General features: G+C 40.4%; 2 protein-coding genes across 2 annotated transcripts in view; both read right to left on the bottom strand.

Moving 5' to 3' along the window:
- The window catches only part of Ms4a14 (membrane spanning 4-domains A14), a 16,996-nt gene extending 16,831 nt beyond the window's left edge, over positions 1-165 (bottom strand). Inside the window, 1 exon segment of the mRNA XM_029567185.1 lies at positions 39-165. Within this exon segment, the coding sequence (XP_029423045.1) occupies positions 39-165 (127 nt within the window).
- Positions 166-7,650: 7,485 nt separating this feature from the next.
- Ms4a7 (membrane spanning 4-domains A7) lies at positions 7,651-18,180 on the bottom strand. Its single transcript, XM_008840730.2, is given in 6 exon segments — positions 7,651-7,723; positions 8,432-8,461; positions 8,464-8,535; positions 10,924-11,130; positions 14,190-14,324; positions 18,034-18,180. Coding segments are annotated over 6 exon segments (642 nt in total). The 3' UTR covers positions 7,651-7,672.
- Positions 18,181-18,932: the final 752 nt, after the last annotated feature.

Here is an 18,932-nt window from a genome sequence, read left to right as displayed (position 1 = left end):
CTCCTCCGACGGTGACTCCATGATTCAATGGCAGAACCCTGTTAGGAGAGTGAGTATGTGGATGTTGCAGCCATACTCATGATGTTAGGGAAATGCAGTCAAGACAGTTTCATTTGAGTCTATAGTGAAGACATGGGTCCTTTTCTCCTCCGACGGTGACTCCATGATTCAATGGCAGAACCCTGTTAGGAGAGTATGTGGATGTTGCAGCCATACTCATCATATACTTCCCCACTGTGTCACATGGAGTCCTTGGGAGTGAGCTCTTAGCAGTTACAGAACCATAGAATCTCAGTCATTGAGTCATAAAATCAGAATTCTAGAGTGCACCAGCCCCTTCTCTTCCTGGAAAGAAACCATTGCCTAGAAGACTTACTCTCTTGTCAAATTGCTTATAAACATATAACAAACACAACATTAAACAGATGGTGTGCACGAAATCAAGGCGGATAGGGGAAATTTCACAGGACCCAACCTCAAGATGAAGAGCAACAAGCAATGAATATTGGGTCAGGGTAGTTTAAGAGATTCCCAAAATAATATAAGCTACTGCCTCCAAGAACTTGAAGGGAAGACCCTATTGCTGGAGACAAGACATGGAATAGACACAGGACTTGGAACAATGGAGCTGAAAGTGACCTGGAAGCCACCTTTGTGAAGCCTAGCCCTCATAGTATCAGAGGATACTATGTAAGCTGCCAAGTGAGAAACCCAATCAGTGATCCTACCCAACTCCCAACCGTAAAGACTACAAACCACAATAATGAATAGCCCAGAAAATGATCTCTACTGTTTTAGCAATGGCATTTTTATCTTGGGGGTAATCACTACTTCTGTCACGTTCCTAGACCAAAATAGTTTCTTACTGTACTCTAAATATGCATCCTTATCTCTACAGACAAGTATACCTCACTACTCATCAAAGACACTTTTCATTGCAACAGATCGACGTTATTACAAAGTTCCACTACTGACTAAACATAGAGAATAAGTGATTGTAAGTTGCCTAGCCTTAGTGACACATCTACAATAAGCATATCTCTTAATAGTATAAAAATCAAAAATTAATTGTGACTTTTTTCATTTCTATTGAAGTATAATCAACCAATTTATATATACTCATGATGCTCAGGGTAATGTGTGTGTGTGTGTGTGTGTGTGTGTGTGTAACAATAATGTATGTATCAACTTACATTGTTATCTTTTACCCCTTTTTCCCTATGTTGAGGAACTTATGGGAGGAAAATGCTCCCTTTGCATTTTCCAGTTAAGTAAAACACCATTGGCAAATAAAATATAGGGCTGCTGGTAGTTGTTGCTATAATAGTGAGAATGTTAACTTTTAGAAAGACAAGTAAAGCTGATTCCATTTAAGTCCTTCCTCATTTAGCCTATAGAAATAAGAAATAAAGAAGCATGGAATTTTGTGCTCTATGCTAAACTTTTATATTTTTGTATCTGTTAGGATGATAATGATTAAGGAGGTGAACGATTTCACATCTCCTGTGACATTAAAGTATTTTCTGGAATATTTCCTCATTTGTGGCAACCTTGACATTCTAAAATTTATATTTATTGATATACAGAGTACATTGAAAAACAGATCATAGAATGAGTCCCAATATTGTAAGACAAAAACCCAGCATAGATAAATGAAAAGAATCAGAAAAGCTAACACATGTTAACATTGTCATCTTAGGCAGTAGAATTAGTGAGAATTAGTGTATATTTTCTTAAAGTAAATATATTTAATTATATGATAAAAGGATATACTAATGTGTAATCTTCCCAATATTTAGCAGAAAAAAATTCATATGACTTTAGCATTTTCAGTATACTCTTTATTTTTTGTTTGGCTTTTTTGAGACAAGGTCTCCCTGTAGCCCCAGCTGGCCTGGAACTCAATATGTAGACCAGGCTGGTCTCTACCTCAAAGAAATCCTCCTACCTCTGCCTCCCTAGTGCTGGAATTAATGGTATATACCACCATGCCCAGCTTCTAGTACACTCTTGTAGATACTCACTTGGTCCAAAATATATTTACAATTCCTATTTATTAGCTTCTTAGTTTAAAATATTTAAAAATCTTTTTTATTATGCATTCTTTGGTGATTTCAAACATGAATATACTGTATTTTGATTATATCCATCTTCTAAATTTGTTGACAGTGTAATAATACCTGTTTACAATGCGCTGTGCATAGTCACCTCTGACTACCTCCTCTCATCTCCTCCACTAACCCCCCTGCTGACCTTCTTCCCACTACTCTCCTCCTTCCCTCATGTCCTTCCTTCCTTCCTTCCTTCCTTCCTTCCTTCCTTCCTTCCTCCCTCCCTTCCTTCCTTCCTTCCCACCCCCATGCCCCATGCAAGCAGTCATATTTGCTGTGTCTTCATGATTTCAACTGTCGTGGGTCATGCATAGCTAGGCAACAGCTCCTCACCAAACTCCTGCCCATCTCTCTATTCTGACAGTCCTTCTGTCCACTCTCCTGGGATGTTTCCTGGGTCTTGGGGGGGGTAACACAGGTGCCCCCTCTTCTCAATATCTGTACTGTTGGCATTTGGTCCTATAACTGTCTGTTGTAGGGAGTTCTTGTTTATGAGATATTTATCAGCATCTCTTGCCCATAATTATCATAGACCAACAGTACTTGCCTAGTTGTAACAGCCAAAAAATGTGCCCAGACATTGCCAAATGGTTGAGAAAAATGGCTGTGTAAAAATGATTTGTAGACTATCTCTTATCTCTTGACTATTTTTCTGATAGAACCTGCCTTTATTTCTCACATCCAAACTTCAGAGAAGGTAATTATTGTCACTACAACATTTTTCTATCATGTTTATTCAGGTTAATTTTAACTTATGTCCTTAAAGTACAGTGCCACATTTTGACAGTAAAATGGGTGGGGCAAGTGTATCTTGAAATTCTAAGTAGGTGGGCTGTGGCGTTAGTTCTGTGATGGGACTCTGACATAGTGTGCTCAAAGCCCTGGGCTTCATCCTCAGCACCAAAATAAGCAAGTAAGTAGATAAATGCATAAATATTCTATGCAGAATTGGTAAACCACAAGACACACAGAACAGGGCAGCCGGGATTGCACTGCTGCCATGTGTTGCAAACAGATCACTTGTTTGTGATCCACTATTGTGATTAGTTGGTTATGAAATGGTTACAATATCTTAAGCGTTTCTCCATCTTACATGTTAGTTTGTGAGTAATCTATAGCTATGCCATTGCTTTTATTGCATTTTAAGAGGCTCAGTGGGTGTTTGGGTTATCAAATAGCATATACATGTATGTATATATGTGTATACCTCATATGTATATTCTCCTTTAAAGTGATAACGGAGCTAACTTTGTACAGAATGCCTGACTTGGGGGAGGGGCTGACTTACTAATATTCAGCAGGAGGAAGTTTATACTTTTGTGCTTGGTAGACATTTCAGGGCCCATTTGATTTTGTTTTCTCAGATAAGCTCCAGCTGTCCGTCTCCATGTTTCCACCCGTTTCTCACTTTCAAGCTCCGCACAGATAGACTTTAATATTTCAGGCTATTGACACAGAAAAGAACCATTCCATAGTGATGTGAAACAGCAGTCATTGGGAACAACTACAAATGGTGGTATACTTTGAGTAGAAATGATATTTTCTCTTGCTTTAAAATTGCAGTGGACTACCCTTCTTGACTTCAGCAAGAACACTATCAGTTAAATGCACCAACACTTAGTATGTGCCAACACTAGGCCAAAAGAAATGATATTTTAGCTTCTTCACTAAAGTCATACTTTTGGGTATGTTATTCCATCCCCTCCTAGCAGCCTTGGGAAGCGGGTCTATTATTATACTCTACTTAAAGACAAGGGAACCAATGATTACCTTGATGCTGGTAGGTAAGTGGTGGGGCTGAAGTTTGAATATATCTAAAAGTGGAGCTTCTCATGTTTTGGATTCTGTGCAACAACCACTGTTTTTAAGTTTTCTACGGCTGTATAACTAATTACAAAAATTTAATAGCTTAAAAAAGACGTTTTTTAAAATCTTGTAATTTTTGTGGGTCAGGGGCTGAGTATAATTTTGCTGAGTGCTTCTGCTGATGGTCTCAGACTACTACTGCAAATAAGGTATCCGCCAGGCTGTCTTAACTGGGAACTGGGGAAGGTACTTCCAAACACACACAGGTCATTAGCAGAATCCATTTCTGGTGCTCGTGTGACTAAGAACCCTGGGTCTTGCAGGCTGGAGGTCAGAGGTGACCATAGATCTAGGGGACTCTCAGCCTTTGACTTACTTCTTCAACATAGCTCCTTGCTTCATGAGGCTGGCAAGGAGAATCTCTGACTTGAGCAGGGTGGGGAGGAGGATGGGTTGGAGAGTTTGTGGAGGGATTTGAGCATGCATGATTCAGCTTTTAGATTCTTTTTAAGGGGGAAGGTGTGTGTGTGTGCATGCATGTGTGTGTGCATGCATGTGTGTGTGTGTGCGTGTGTGTGTCTGAATCAAGAGTCAGAAGTCAGAATGCTAGCATGCATGTATAGTTCTAGCCACATCTGCTTGACTGAAGTCACCTTTTCTTTTTCCCCTGAGTTCATTTTGCCTTTGTGCTAATAAATAGTTCTAGCCTGAAGGATTTCTTGGTCTGAATGAAGCAGCGAGTTAAAAATGACTCTAAAATGTCTGGGTCTAGAAACTGAGTTGATAGTCACAGCATTTTTGGAAGACAACCAGGCTGGGGTTGGTGGTGGGGAGGGTTACTGTGTCCTTATGGCATCTTCCATAAGTTTGTGGGCTAGTCACTCCTTCAGTTAACAGCAAAAACAATAGCTTCCAAATTTAAAATAAAGCTAAGCAAGAACAACAACAACAACAACAACAACAACAACAACAAACCCACTAACAAGAAATATACCCTTGAGGATGGAGAGATAACTCAGAGATTAAGAGCACTGGCCATTCTTGCAGAAGATCTTGATTTGAATCCCAGCACTCACATGGTGGCTAACAACTGCCTGTAACTCCAGCTCCAAGGAATCCGATGCCCTCTTCTGACTTCTGCAAGCACGGCATGACACATGTGCACTTAAATGCATGCAGGCATAACACTCATACACACAAAATAAAAATAAAAGAAATACAGCTTGAATAAACTATAGTTTTATTTTTGTTGTTTGGCTTATGGGAAGAAAGAGACTCTAAGATCCTTTACTCACAGACACACACACACAGACACACACACACACACACACACCACTTAAACATTTGCAAATAGGCAAATAGCTGCAAACTTGAAGAGGGAATAGTGAGTGTGCAAATGTAGCTTACAGAGTAGTAGTGGGAGATGTATACAAACACATTAATAAAGCATTAATGTGGCAGATGGTGGCAATTATTATGAAAGAAAACATTCAGGTGAAGGGAGACGGTTGTGTGTAGGTTGTGTGTGTGTGTGTGTGTGTGTGTGTGTGTGTGTCTGTGTCTGTGTCTGTGTCTGTGTCTGTGTGTGTTTTCATTAAGGCTGAGGGATTTGAAGAAAGCCCTGAAAGTAGAGAGCAAGCCAGAAATGGAAATATTTATAAGAGAAACATTCCGGTTTGAGGGGCTTACAAAGTACAGAATTCCAAAAGAGGGGCTGTACCAAGGGCCTGATTAAGTCCAATGTGAATAGAGGAAGAAAAGGGAACAGTTTTCAGAAGGTCAGAGGGGAAATGAAGAGTTTGATTTGGGAGGGGAACATTTGAGGACTGTCACTGGTATTTGTAGTGAAATAAAAGGGTTGAGCAGAAGAAAAAGAAGATTGGGTTTTAGATGAATGATGTGTTGGGGGCTGGAGAGATGGCTAGGTAGTTAAGGGTGCATACAGCTCTTGCAGAGAACCCGAGTTCAATTCCCAGCACCCATAATGGGTGGCTCACAATGATCTGTAACTCCAACTTCAGAGGCTCAGACACCTCTGAGTCTGATTTAGTGTTAGCAGGTTGTAATACAGGTTAGATATGGTGCAGAGGGAAATAGTCGAGGTTGACTCCCAAGGGGAGATGGTTTTGTTTTAAGGGATTTGATTATGAAAAGGAACTGACCAGAAAGATCTGACAACTAGACAGAAACAAGAGGGCAAAGATTACTGTTTTTTAAACATTTTTATTCAGTTATAACCTAGAAGCAAGAAAACAAAAAGTGTACAGCATCGGCATCCAGATGAAGCGAAAGAACAGTCGGTAGCCCAGAGACGCAGACCCTTCCAGTGACTGCCCAGAGGCTAAACAGCACTCTGATTCTGACACTACACATTAGTTTTTATCCAAACTTAGACTTTATGAACATGAGAGTATACACACTTTCATACATGGGATTTATTTTTCTAAAATTGTGTGTGTGATTGAACTATGTGTCCGTGCAATGGTGGTTTGATGACTTGTACTGTTGTATAGGGTAATCTTCTGAGTACACCATAAATTTAATTGTCTCTCTTGCTGTTTGTAGGCATATGGGGGACCGTATGTACCACTGCCATGATCATTTTTATACATTTGGAAAACTAACATATTTATTTCTATTGCACATTTTTTTTCTTGGAAACAACATTAGGAACTATCTATTAGGTGAATCATGTTAATTTCTCCAACACAGCAGTGAGGTTGATATTGCTTTTATATGTCTCATATCTTAGTCTAGAATGGAAGAGAATATTTCATGATTGAATATAGTATTGAATTCAAATGTTTGAAAATAAAGCCGTTGGTTTTGGGGCTAGAACTAAGTGACAGAGTACTTCGTTAGCATGCATAGTGCCCTAAAGTCAATCCTCAGCACCTAAAAAAGTTATTGAGACTAAAATAAGTTACGTTTTTTTGACCATCTCAATCAATGCCCAGGCTGACTTTGAACTCACAGCAGTCCTGCCTCAGCCTCCCAAGTGCATGAACCACCGTGCCTATTTTTTAAAAAATATTTTATTTATTATTTTTATTTTATGTGTATTTATGTGTATTGCCTCTAAGTATGTAAGTATACCTGTGTCATGCAAAGACTGTGGAGGCTAGGAGACGGTGTCAGGTCCCTTGGAGCTGGAGTTACAGACAGTTGTTAGCAGCCATGTGAGTGCTGGTAATCAAACCTAGGTCTTCTGGAAGAACAGCAAATGTTCTTAACCCCTGAGCCATCTCTCTAGCCCATGACTATGTTTTTTTTTTTTTTTTTAATTCAGTGCTGGAGATCAAACCCAGGGCCTTGTGCGTACTCATATTTATAAAATTTTTAAACTGTTCTTGCAATGCATAATATCTAACATGTAAAGGACAAGAATGTGCAAATATACAGAACTAGATCCTGCATAGCTGCATGACCTAGTCAATTCACATTAGCCCAGGATTACACCTTTTTCTCTTCTAATTACAGAGATAGATGAAACACTTTCTGCTCAGTTTGTCTGAAGTTTATAAAGTTAGTGGTCATTTTGAAATTCGGCTAGTACAATTTTGACAACCTGGACTTTGAGAGAATTAGTTTCCAGAGAAAAGACATGACTCATATTGAAAGTACACAGAAAAGGTTTCTTTGGATCTACTAAAGTTGAGATTTGGGGAAAGTCTAATCATGCTTTGCCACGCACACTGGATTCTTCTTTCTTCTTCTGAGGCCAAAAGCATTTCATATCCCTGACCTTTAAAGATCTATTTTGACATGTTGGGTGTGAGCTTGCGATTAGGCAAGAAAAGTACACTCTGGAAAAGATAAAATTTGTTAGTAGATTTGAAAACTTTGAAATTTTGGAGAGTTTAAGGATACTGACTTGGTATTTCCCTCAAGTTTTGTAAAGTAGTATGCTTCCTAACTTTATCATAGTTCCAGGAATATTAGTTGAAACCAGCATCATTTTTCCAGCCTGCTAATCATTTTGTTGCTTTCTAGCGGCCCCTTACTTGAATCATGATTCATACAAATTATGAATTTTTTTCTGTTTTGCTATAGTGTTCAGGAGAAATGAAAGCATTTTGAAATTACAGCACAAAGGGAAAGGGAAGTAAGGAAAACCATAAACAGAACAGTGATGTTTTAGTAAAAGCATGTTAGTAAGAGACTTGACCGTGAATATTCTGAGATGGGTGACTGTGTTCATGATAAGAGCAAGGGAATATAAACTCTTGTTCTTATGTATACATACTTTATCTAAGCTTTGATTCATTCACGAGGTTTCTTGAGATGATTTCTAAACCCAGGTAACTGCACGTAAAGGGGATACTCCAACTGATCTGCTGCCTGTGCGAGCTGATCCCAGGTGAGCACAGCATCTTTTTGAAGAAGCCCATTCCATGAACTTTCTTCACCATAAAAAGTCACCTTATATGTGTATCTTATTCCTTTCTGTGGGCCTGAATCACTATAGCTTAGAGCTGGACACAGCAGGCATCATGGAGGTATCAACAGCTTACCTCAGGCTTGTTGGAGCAGACTTCTTTCTGCTCCAAAAGGCAGATGCATATGGAGCCAGCAAAAGTTCCAGTGCAGTGAAGACAAGCATTATCACCAGACCACTCTGCAAATAAGGACAAGCATGGTAGTACCTGACACAGCCAGCTTTTGAGTTGACTGAGGGGAGACTAGGGGATGAAGCCCTTAGCAAAGAAGGCCAGAAGGAACACAGATAGCAGCTTCATCCTCTTCTCTACCTTTTCTTTCAGACTTCTTAACAGGGGAGGGAAATAAGGAGCGCCTTTCATCTCAGAAGCCTGGCATCACACACAAGTACAGGGAAGAGTGGTCAGTCCTGCATCTCTGTTGCTTTTATAATTTTCTCTCTGTCTGTGGTGCTTTCTATTCATGATGTTTCTAAGTATGAGTTTATTATCTACTGGAGGCTCAGAACATTCCTTTGGTGTGAAATCTCATGTCTTTAATTTCGAAGCATTCTCGGGTAGTTCTTTTTGCCTTTCCCCCTCTCTCCCATACTCTCCTACTTGATCTCATGTTCAGCATATGTCCGATATCTTCATGCAATGTCAGCATCTGTCTTTTAACTTCTCATTTACATTTTTCCAGATTTCTACCTTACTTGTGTTCTGTGTGATTTCACCAGCTATCGAGTCTCTTCTTCACTGACTTTCTCATGTTTTAATTTCAAAGACTACAGTTTTCATTTCTAATCATGGTACTTCATTACCAAGTCTTCTTGTCTTCTACTTTTTCTTAAAATTTTGCTGTCCTGTTCTATTATTTTGTTTTCAATTACTTTTTCTACATTTTTAATCAGTTACAATATGTTTTCATTATAACCTTGCTCAAATGACTACATTATTGCAGCTCTTGGGCTACTAACTTGCATCTTTGTTTCATCTGTTGCTGCTTTCAGTTTTTTTTTCATGTTTCTCATATATTTATGATCATGTAGTTTAAGTGTGTGTGGCGGTAGTAGTGGGCATCTTTGATAGGCAAGAGTCTTATACATTGTAGTTATTGATATCACCTTAGACGGTTGCTTTAAGTTTGACTTTGCAAAGACATTAGGGATACCACAGATCCAGGAACAGTTTTTAAATTCCTTGATTTGAAGCACCTCTATTTTATGTGTAGTAATGAATTTAGATGCTTTGCATGGGGCTTCCTGAGCTGATGGCAGGGGTGTTGCGTGTAGTTTTCCTTGTCTTATTTTTAGAAATTGCATAAAGATTCAACCTCTATTCCTAATACCTTTGCAGGACACTGTGTGAACTCCTATGAGCCTGCCAACGCTGGGTGTTAAAATTTCTGGATCCCAGTCTCTACTACTTGTTCCTGTGAAGATTCTCCCAGTTTTCTGGCTTGATGATTTGGCTTTAGGCTCTCTCTTATCTTCTAGAAACTAAGACACCTGCCTTGATTTCTCCCGCCCCCCCAGCTCCCTTTCTTTTGCAAGACTTGAATATGTACTTTTAAATTTTTTGATCTAATACTTTTGTTCAGGTTGTTGCTAATGAGCAGCCCTTGGAGGTCAGCTTGGTCTGCTGTTTTTGCGACTTTCCTGATGTTACAGGAAGTCCCTTGGTTCCCATTGTATGGGAGATAATTTGGTGTACTAAAATTAGTCTTAATTAAAATAAGCGCCCAATATCCCAGTGGGAGGATACATCTCACACCCCATTGCTTCGTGTCCTGCCCAGTGACGTCCTGAGCATTCTCATACTCATTTTGAACCAGATGGGTCTCTGTTCTCTTTCAGGTCCTCAAGGTCTTGAATCAACCTCTTTGATCCAGTCACATAGTTAGGCTCATAGGGGGATGTGAGTCCAAAAACTTTCATACATTCCCTGAGACTGATGAGTCAGATGAAAGATATCGCCTTGGTCTCTCACTGCTCCTATTAGAAGTCATCAAGGAAGGTTTTCTCCTCAAAAGACCACAGTGCTATGGTCTTAACACTAACACTATAATCCTCCATTTAAGAATCAATTAAGTCAGGCTTATCACTATCGGCAGGTCGTGGCCATCAAATTTAGTGGAAGGGTGCCAAGGAAATGCTGCCCGGGGACACTGATGCTTCTTCTAGGAATAAATCTCTTGATTAACTGTCACCCATCTCCTCCCTTGTTGCCAGCATATCTTAATAGGTAAAGATTTCCAGCTCCAGGAAAAGGACCCAAACAATCACCTCAATTTCCAGTTCAATAAAAATAACAAGGACTATTTCTGCCTGTCGTGATTTAAGAAAGGCCACTGAAGCTGTAGGCTGTCCATTGTCTTTGTTTGCTCATCTTCTTTCCTCTTTTTGACATCTTTGATGTATCCCTCAAACCAAGAAATTTGCTAACAGGCCTCTTTCAAACATATTTTTTTCCCTGTCTACCCCAGACAGACCAACAGGATGAGAGACTGTTGAAAAAGCAGAATTTATGCAAAGAGAAGATACTGAGGTTTCACATGACAGGATATTTAGTCTGAAACTACTTACTGTTATGCCAACATCAGCCAGGAGACAGTTCTTTTCTTCATCTGTCAAATAGTAGTGCTCCGAAGAAAGCAGCAAAGATAGACTCTTCTTTCCTGAAGGGCTGTGTATAGAGGCAATATTCAGGGCTATGAGACTGTGAGTGAGGAGGAAGAGGCCAACTCCAGCAGCAACAAAACTTGCTGTGTTTGCCATCAGACAGCCCATTGCCTGGAAGAGAGATGCATAGAGTTCCCAGTGGGTGCTGCTTCACCACTGCCCACTAGACTATGATGGTGCCTCCCACTAGAGCCTGTGACCTCTTATTCTACAGATTGAGGCTAATTAGTCTTTGTATCACTCTGCACTCTATAGTTATCACATGAGATAGTTAGAAAATGTGCTGAATGGGAGCATGCATGAATAATTCCCATAGATGGGGAGTCTGGCCTCCTGGCTCTCCATGATCCTGAAGTCAAGGATGCTCAGCCCACTGCCAGGATCTCCACTGACTTCCCCAGCAGTCTTACACTGTTGCTTGTAAAACTCGTAGAATATAGCCTTTGGCATCCTCTAGAAAACCTAACCTGTATCTCTACCTTATAGAAAGGAGCAGCTTTAAGAATAGGTCAAAGCATGCTGGGCATGGTAGTGCACGCCTTTAGTCCCAGAACTTGGGAGGCAGAGACAGGTGATCTCTGTGAGTTTGAGTTTGAGGTCTGCTTGGTGTACATAATGAATAAAGAGTTCCAGGCTACAGGGAAACCCTGTCTCAAAAGACAAAAACCAAAAACCAAAAACAATAACAAAAAACCCCAAAACAACAAAACAACAAAAGAATAGGTGAAAGCAATCTGGAGAAGATTCCCTAGAGGGTGACTAGGGTGACTGAAGACAACATATACTTGCAGCTGACAAGCAGCTGACCAATGTACACCTTTTGTTTCCCTCAGTGAAAGGGTAAGAGTTAGTGGCTTGTGGGCTTAGTCTCTGTGGTTCTTGCTATGCCCACTGCCAAACGAAACAATGTTCAGACTATAGCCCTGGAAATACAGTAGAGGGAAAAACACATCCTGATTCCAGAAGACACAGGGTCTGGGTAGCCGTGGATGGGAACACACAAGTGGTATAGGAGCTGGCTTGCACTTTGTATGACTAAAACTGCAGTCCAAAGCCAGGAATTGCATGGGAGAGGGAGGTTTTGATGAGTTCTCAGCATTGGATGGAGGCAGAGTTCCAGGCTTGGAATCCACAAATGTAGACTCAGATCTAAGTTCTGTCATTAATCTCTTTGGGAGCGCGAACAAACAAGTTCTGTCTCCCCGAGAACTTCAGTTTTTCTTAGACGTGACTTCCCAAGAGCAGAAAGGAAAAACCTGGACTGTACTTTTGGCTCTGACAATGGCCAAACCCAAAGAACGTGTGCTCTCTAACCTGTTCTGAGCTTAATTTCTTTAAACTGTAAAATTGAGATTTTGAACTAGAAGAATGAGCTATGAGGTGCCTACCATTCCAAACAGTTGGCACTTAATGATCTTCATACTTACAAAAGATTTGGTTGGTATTTTTCCAGAGATAATTGAGAGTGACCCAGCAATGACAAACTGTTCAGGAAAGAGAGAAATGGTCAGTCCAGCTGTCCTGTATAACCCTGCCCACCGTGCTGCTTTCAATCCTGCAATAAAAAGGAATGTCTGAAAACTTTTAGGAAGGTAGTGCTGCAGGAATGGCATAGGTCCATCCTGATGGAGAGACCTAATATCTACCTCAGGATGGTTACACAAACTTTGAACAATAGGCAGATGCTCAGAGACGTTGGGTTTATTTTATTGGAAAACCGTTATTGCTGCAGAGGCCTAGAGACAAGATGCAATAATAAGTGCTTGGGGAATCTCAATGTTGAAAGGGAGCAGACTGCGGTAGATTAATGGCTTAAGACTTGAAAGAAAAGAGAGATAGGGTAAGCCAACAGAACATGTGGGAAAGGGCCTCAGTGCAGCAAGGTACAGAAAACTATGAGTCAAAGCTGTTAGTGCAGGTGGACTGCGTAGTACCTGCAGCTAAGGAAGTTGGAAGGATGGGGCCAGAGGTGAAGCCTTTGTTGTTACCCACCAGAAGCCAGTAATGATCCCAGTGCCATTAAGAGCCCAGCAAGAAGAGCGTTGAGAGTCTGGAAGCTGAAACTTTGGTTTTGTCTGTGGCTTGGGGGAAATCACAAAGAGGTCAAGCACAAGCGACACTAATTTCGCTAATAAAAGGTGGGCGCTACAGCCACTGGTTAGACAGAGAAAGAGAGGACAAATTGTACTTTTGGGATAAGGACCTTCTTGCAAGATGAGCCATTTTGCTCACACAGGAACCATGACCTCTACAGAAGTCTCTGTGTAACCCATCTTCCCAGAGTTTGCTCCCTTTTGTTATTTGAATAGGATTCTCTATGGAAAAGAAATGATCCTTGATAGCAGGTGTATGTGGGGCCTAGACTCTGAAAATAAGATTCAGTAGGGCTTTCGTTCATGAGCTATTAAATGATAAGACACTGAAAGAGCTTTGGAAATGTTTATGGTTACCTGTGAACACTGAAATACACCTTTGCTTCCTGTGAGTCTTATTACTGAGATAAATGTCTGCAAACCTGTGGCATCTGCTAGTGGTCTGATACTATTGCTAAATGGCCTTCTCACTCTCCATCTGATGAATGGATTACTCTTAAAATGGCTGGGAGGCTGGAGAGATGTCTCAGCAGTTAAGAGCACTGGCTGCTCTTGCAGAGGACCTGGGTTTGGTTCCCAGCACCCACATGGCAGCTAACAACCATCTATAACTTCAGTTCTTCTGACCTCCATGGGCACTGAACAACATGGGTGCACTTACCTACATGCAGGGTAATACCCTCATACACATAAAATAAAAATAATAAAAATAAAATATCTAAAATGGGTGGACTCCAATAGCCTCTTCAAAGTCCCAAAGAAGACTGTAAAAAATCTTCCACTAATATAACAGAATGCTGTAATGCCAAGTGAGAAATGTGTTGATGCCCAGCGTTGCCTTCCCCTCTTGCCTCCTCTCTCAGTCTGTCTTTTCCTGAGGGACTTACACAGTAGGACAAGTATGGCCACTCTGCTGCTCTTTATGAATGGGAGAGACACAGGATGGAGTAATAACAGGGAAAGTTGAGTTGGCCTTCTCTTGCCTCCTTTCCTCTTAAGGATCACATCATTCTATGATCACACACCCAGCAAAGATTTGTAAAGCATGTCTTCTTTTAGAAACCCCACTTTACTTACAAACAGGGCTCCTACAAACAGGAACCCGGGCATCATGGTGGCAGATGCTGCTGGGTTGAAGTGGGAGGAGTAGGAAGCAGAAATCAAAACAGCCCCCAAGCTTGCAATCGTCAGGCCAAATAGGATTTGGATTGTCTACAACAGACAAGACAGCTTTAACTAGATGAAAAGGATTATTTAAATACACACACTACAATTTGCAATGAGAGTAAAATGTGCTATGATTTCCTATATTAAAAAGGAAAAAAAAATAACCACAAGGAACTAGTAGGGCCTATTCTAAGAGGAAAATCTGGAATGTACCTATTTTATTTTCTGGAAGGATTATTAAACTAGCAACTCAGGAAGGCATCATTTGGACATTTAGTTTTGAAAAGCTATTTATTACTTTGAAAAGTCATTGGGCAAAGTTGTGTGGACTACAGCCCCAGTTAGGTGGCTAGAGAGAGCAAATTTACCAAGAGTGTTAATGAAGGCCTCAGCTCACCTGAGAGCAATGGGCCAAACATTTTCAGCCCTTTTATTATTTATTTTAAAAAATAATTTTGCTTTCCATAGCACCAGTTTTAATACTGGTCTATATTTGTTTCAGAATTTCTGCTTTCTAGTTAGTTAACATTCATCACATCATTTTCTACAGATGAGGAAAATAAAGAAGTTAAATTTTATAAAACTGCACAAGTGTCAAGAGCTGGATGCACATACAGTCACAGACACAAAGGTGTTGAAAACCACATTGGAGAAAATGACAGCCTCTTCAGTGAATGATGCTGGAAAACTGGAAATCTTCATGTCAGAGAAGGAAGCTAGATACCTATTTCTCACCTGTACAAGAATCAGTTCAAAATAGGCCACATATCGTAAGGTTCGATCTGAAGCTCTGAAACTGCTAGAGGAGAACATTGGGAAAACATCTCAAAACATAGACAAGGGCAAAGATTTTCTGAAAAAGGCTCCAGTAATTCATAGAATCACTGTAAGAATTGACAAATGAGATTGCATAGCATTAAAGGCTCTGCCTAGCAATGAAAAAACCACTACAATGAACAGACAGTCTATAGAATAGGAGAAAGTCCTTACCAACTATACATCTGATAAAGGATTAACGTCTACCATCTATGAAGAACTCCAAAACACAAACGCCAAAACAACCATGTCCTATCCAACCAATAAATAGGGTAATGAACTGAAGAAACAATTCTCAAAAGAAGAAATACAGATGTCCAGAAATATTTGAAAAGATTTCAATATCTTAATGACTAACCAGGGAAATATAAATCAAAGCCCATTTCATATTCCAGCTCATCCCATCAGACTTGATATCATCAAGTAAACAAATGACAAATGTTGAAGAGGATGTGGGACAAGAGGAACTTTTAAATGCTGCTGGGAATGTAAACCGGTACAGCCACTGTGGAAATCAGTATGGAGGTTCCTTAAAAACCTAAAAGTAGAGCTACCATATGATTTAGTTGTGCTGCTCCTGGGAATATCCCTGAAGGAGTCAGAGTCAGCACACCACATGTCTATGCTTACTGCTCCACTATCCAAAACCAAGGTGTGGAACCATGTGGATGCCCATGAACAGAGGGACAGAGAAAGAAAATGTGGCATATGCTTGCAATGGAATTTTACTCAACCAGGAAGAAGAATGAAGTAATGTTGTTCATAGGAAATGAGTAGAACTATAAGTATCATTATATTAAGAAAAATAAGATAGGCACTGAAAGAAAAATATCACATTTTTTTACCAATATGCAGAATCTAGATTTAAATGTGTGTGTGTGTGTGTGTGTGTGTGTGTGTGTGTGTATTCACAAAGAACGTGAAAATAAAAGAGGGTTTTTGAAGGGAGAGGAAGTGGTCTAAGAGGTGGGAGACAGGAGAAGGTGATGGGAGGGAAAATATAAATCCCAGGTTTTCTTTCATATGAAGAATCTGCAATAGTACATACAGACCACAACACCCACAACACCCACAACACCCACACACTCAAGACAAAAAGGCAGAAAGAGAACAATTTCAGAGAGGAAGACCAGCAAAAGGATGGGACAGGAATTAGAAGTGCAGTGGATAGGCAAATAATATGAAGATACATTTATACACACACATACACACACACACATGTATATATATTTGAAAAAAAATACATATGAAGATCTCATAATGACATGATTTTGGACATTAAATTTTGTTTAAAGTGACCAAATTTTTAAAAATAAATAAATGGTAGATATTTTATTCTTAGTAATTGGTAGGGTCGAGACTACAGGATCTTAGATGTGGGTAACTGAGGATGTGTGGTCTCTTGTTGACATTCTATTCTGGATTGCTTCAATTTCCTTAGTGTTCTAGAAAGTAGGATAATCAGTGGAGAATGACAGCAGGAAAGAGTCTTTAGAGATTTGAGAGGAAAGAAGAAGGTGTGAAATAGATCCTGGAGTTACAAGCCAGAGGTCAATCTTGGGTGTTGTTCATCAGGAGCCACAAATCTTATTTTTTAAGATAGGGCCTCTCGCTGGCCTGTTGCTTACCTATCAGGCTAGGCTGGTTAAACATGAGCCTCAGGGATCTGCCTGTTTCTGCCTCCCCAGTGCTGGGATTGCAAAATACCTCGTGAGAGAGAATGGAGCTGAGAACCCATCATAGCGGAAGGATCATCTATGTGAATACAGAAATAACCATGGCTCTGATAGAGAATTTGCCACAGTGATCTAAGGGCCGAGGTCTTGGTATGTGGGGAGTGCACATCTTTACCTAGTAAGACATGAGTTTATAAAGTATGAGTTTCCAGAATGAGAAGAAAACTAAAAGATTGACCTCAGTATCATGAGAAGTAAAGACAATGCTGACTCTATTTCAGTGACCTGGGGTGAGAGTTGAGGAAGGCATTACTCAGGACTAGAGTACTGCGAGTGCAACAGAGACACAGACCAGAGGATGAAGAGTATTGTGCTGTTAATTGGCCCTAAATTCCAGAAGACACATTTAGGGAGGTTCTGAAGGTAGGGATGAGTAGAAGTTGGGTCTTAATAAAAGGTATTCAGAACCACATGATGAGTAGGGCCCTAGATACGAGGGGTGGTGATATAGGATGCTTGCCTTATAAATATGTTTTCCTGTGGACAGGGAGAAAAATGTATGATGAGGCTTATGTAGATCGTGTCATCCTAAAATGTTTGAAAATAAGCTCAAGGTAAGATCTAATTTGATCGTACTGTGTAAATCCATATGATTAAATCAGAACTCTCTTGTAAGACAAATTAGAAGCAAATTATTTCTTAATTATATAGTGTTCCTGTGGAGAATAACTGGTGGTTTTAATGATTTTCAAGGAAAGTCCGAGGAGGGTATACTCTCTTGAAGTTCAGTTTTTATATTCTGACCAGTCTATAGCCAGCCAGAGACAAGTCAAGAGTGTTCCCAGACCAACTATAGCTCTGTAGTCTACACACATTCTTTTTCCAATACATATTTTTATGAAATCTTTGTGTATTTCATATATCTGAATCATACTTAGACCCCCTCCCATATCTGCACTCCTCATAACACCCCCTCCCCCAGCTTTCATGTAGTCTGTCATATATGTTAAGGCCTATTGAGTCAAGTTTGTGTGCCCAGATGTCCCTCAGTGTCAGTCCATCCACTGTAGCCTGGTCAGCCTATCTAGCATCACTTCGTTAAAGAAGATCAACTCTCCCTCACCCAGCAGTGATCAACTGCAATAGTTCCTTGGCTAAGGTTGAGGCTTCTTGCCCATTTCCCCAGTTATATGCTGAGTTTTTGTCTAGACACATTCTTAATATAGCTCCTTCATGTTCCCCTTGTAAAGAGATAGACTCACCCCAAGAACTGTGGCTTCTTGTGGCACACCATTCTGCAGGTCATCTTCTTTTCCCCAGATGTGTCAATCTTTCTCTCTTTTGTGGATAATGGTGTCCTTTGGAAGGAAGCCCTCAAAAATCCCCTTGATGCTGAGCTGCAGAAGCATGATGCTGGCGCTGCCGTAAGAGGCACTGAACTCAGTTCCTAAGGTTTGACTGACAGGAAAACAGGATGGGTGGTTGTTCTTTAGATGAGATTGGGCACATTCAGGCTGGCACAAGGGTAGGCTGTGGCTTGTTCTTTGCAAACTAAACCAGATGTGGGTTTCAGGGGAAGCAGTAGAGAGCTAGCATGCCTGTTGCCTGCTATTCATGATGAACAAGAAACATGCTTTTGGAGAAAATTGCCAACATTTTGAGGAGCCCCACAATTGTGAGGTTAATAATTCATAAGGAATTTGCTTTGCAGCCTTGAGTGTGTTCACCTCACTCTCCCTTCCTAAAACCTTTACTTTCAGTTTTCTTTCTTGACCTCCTGCACCTCTGTATCCCTTGTGGTACAATCCTGTATCACACCTCTCTGGACTGTACTTGCATGCTACACTGGCACTGTTCAGTCCCCCATCCTTTATTTGAGTGTGTTCACCTCACTCTCCCTTCCTAAAACCTTTACTTTCAGTTTTCTTTCTTGACCTCCTGCGCCTCTGTATCCCTTGTGGTACAATCCTGTATCACACCTCTCTGGACTCTACTTGCATGCTACACTGGCACTGTTCAGTCCCCCGTCCTTTAGTTCCTTTCCATTAAAATATCAAGGATCCAAGTGCAACCAGTTGTGACTAGTAATAATCAGATACATACAGATTAGAGATGCATGCACCAACATCTCAGTGTTATTAGCAAAAACAATGAGTCTTTC

This window comes from Nannospalax galili, unplaced genomic scaffold (assembly GCF_000622305.1).
Source record: "Nannospalax galili isolate Female #2095 unplaced genomic scaffold, S.galili_v1.0 scaffold1321, whole genome shotgun sequence".
NCBI classification, from domain to species: Eukaryota; Metazoa; Chordata; class Mammalia; order Rodentia; family Spalacidae; genus Nannospalax; species Nannospalax galili.
This window is presented reverse-complemented; position numbering and strand designations above follow the sequence as displayed.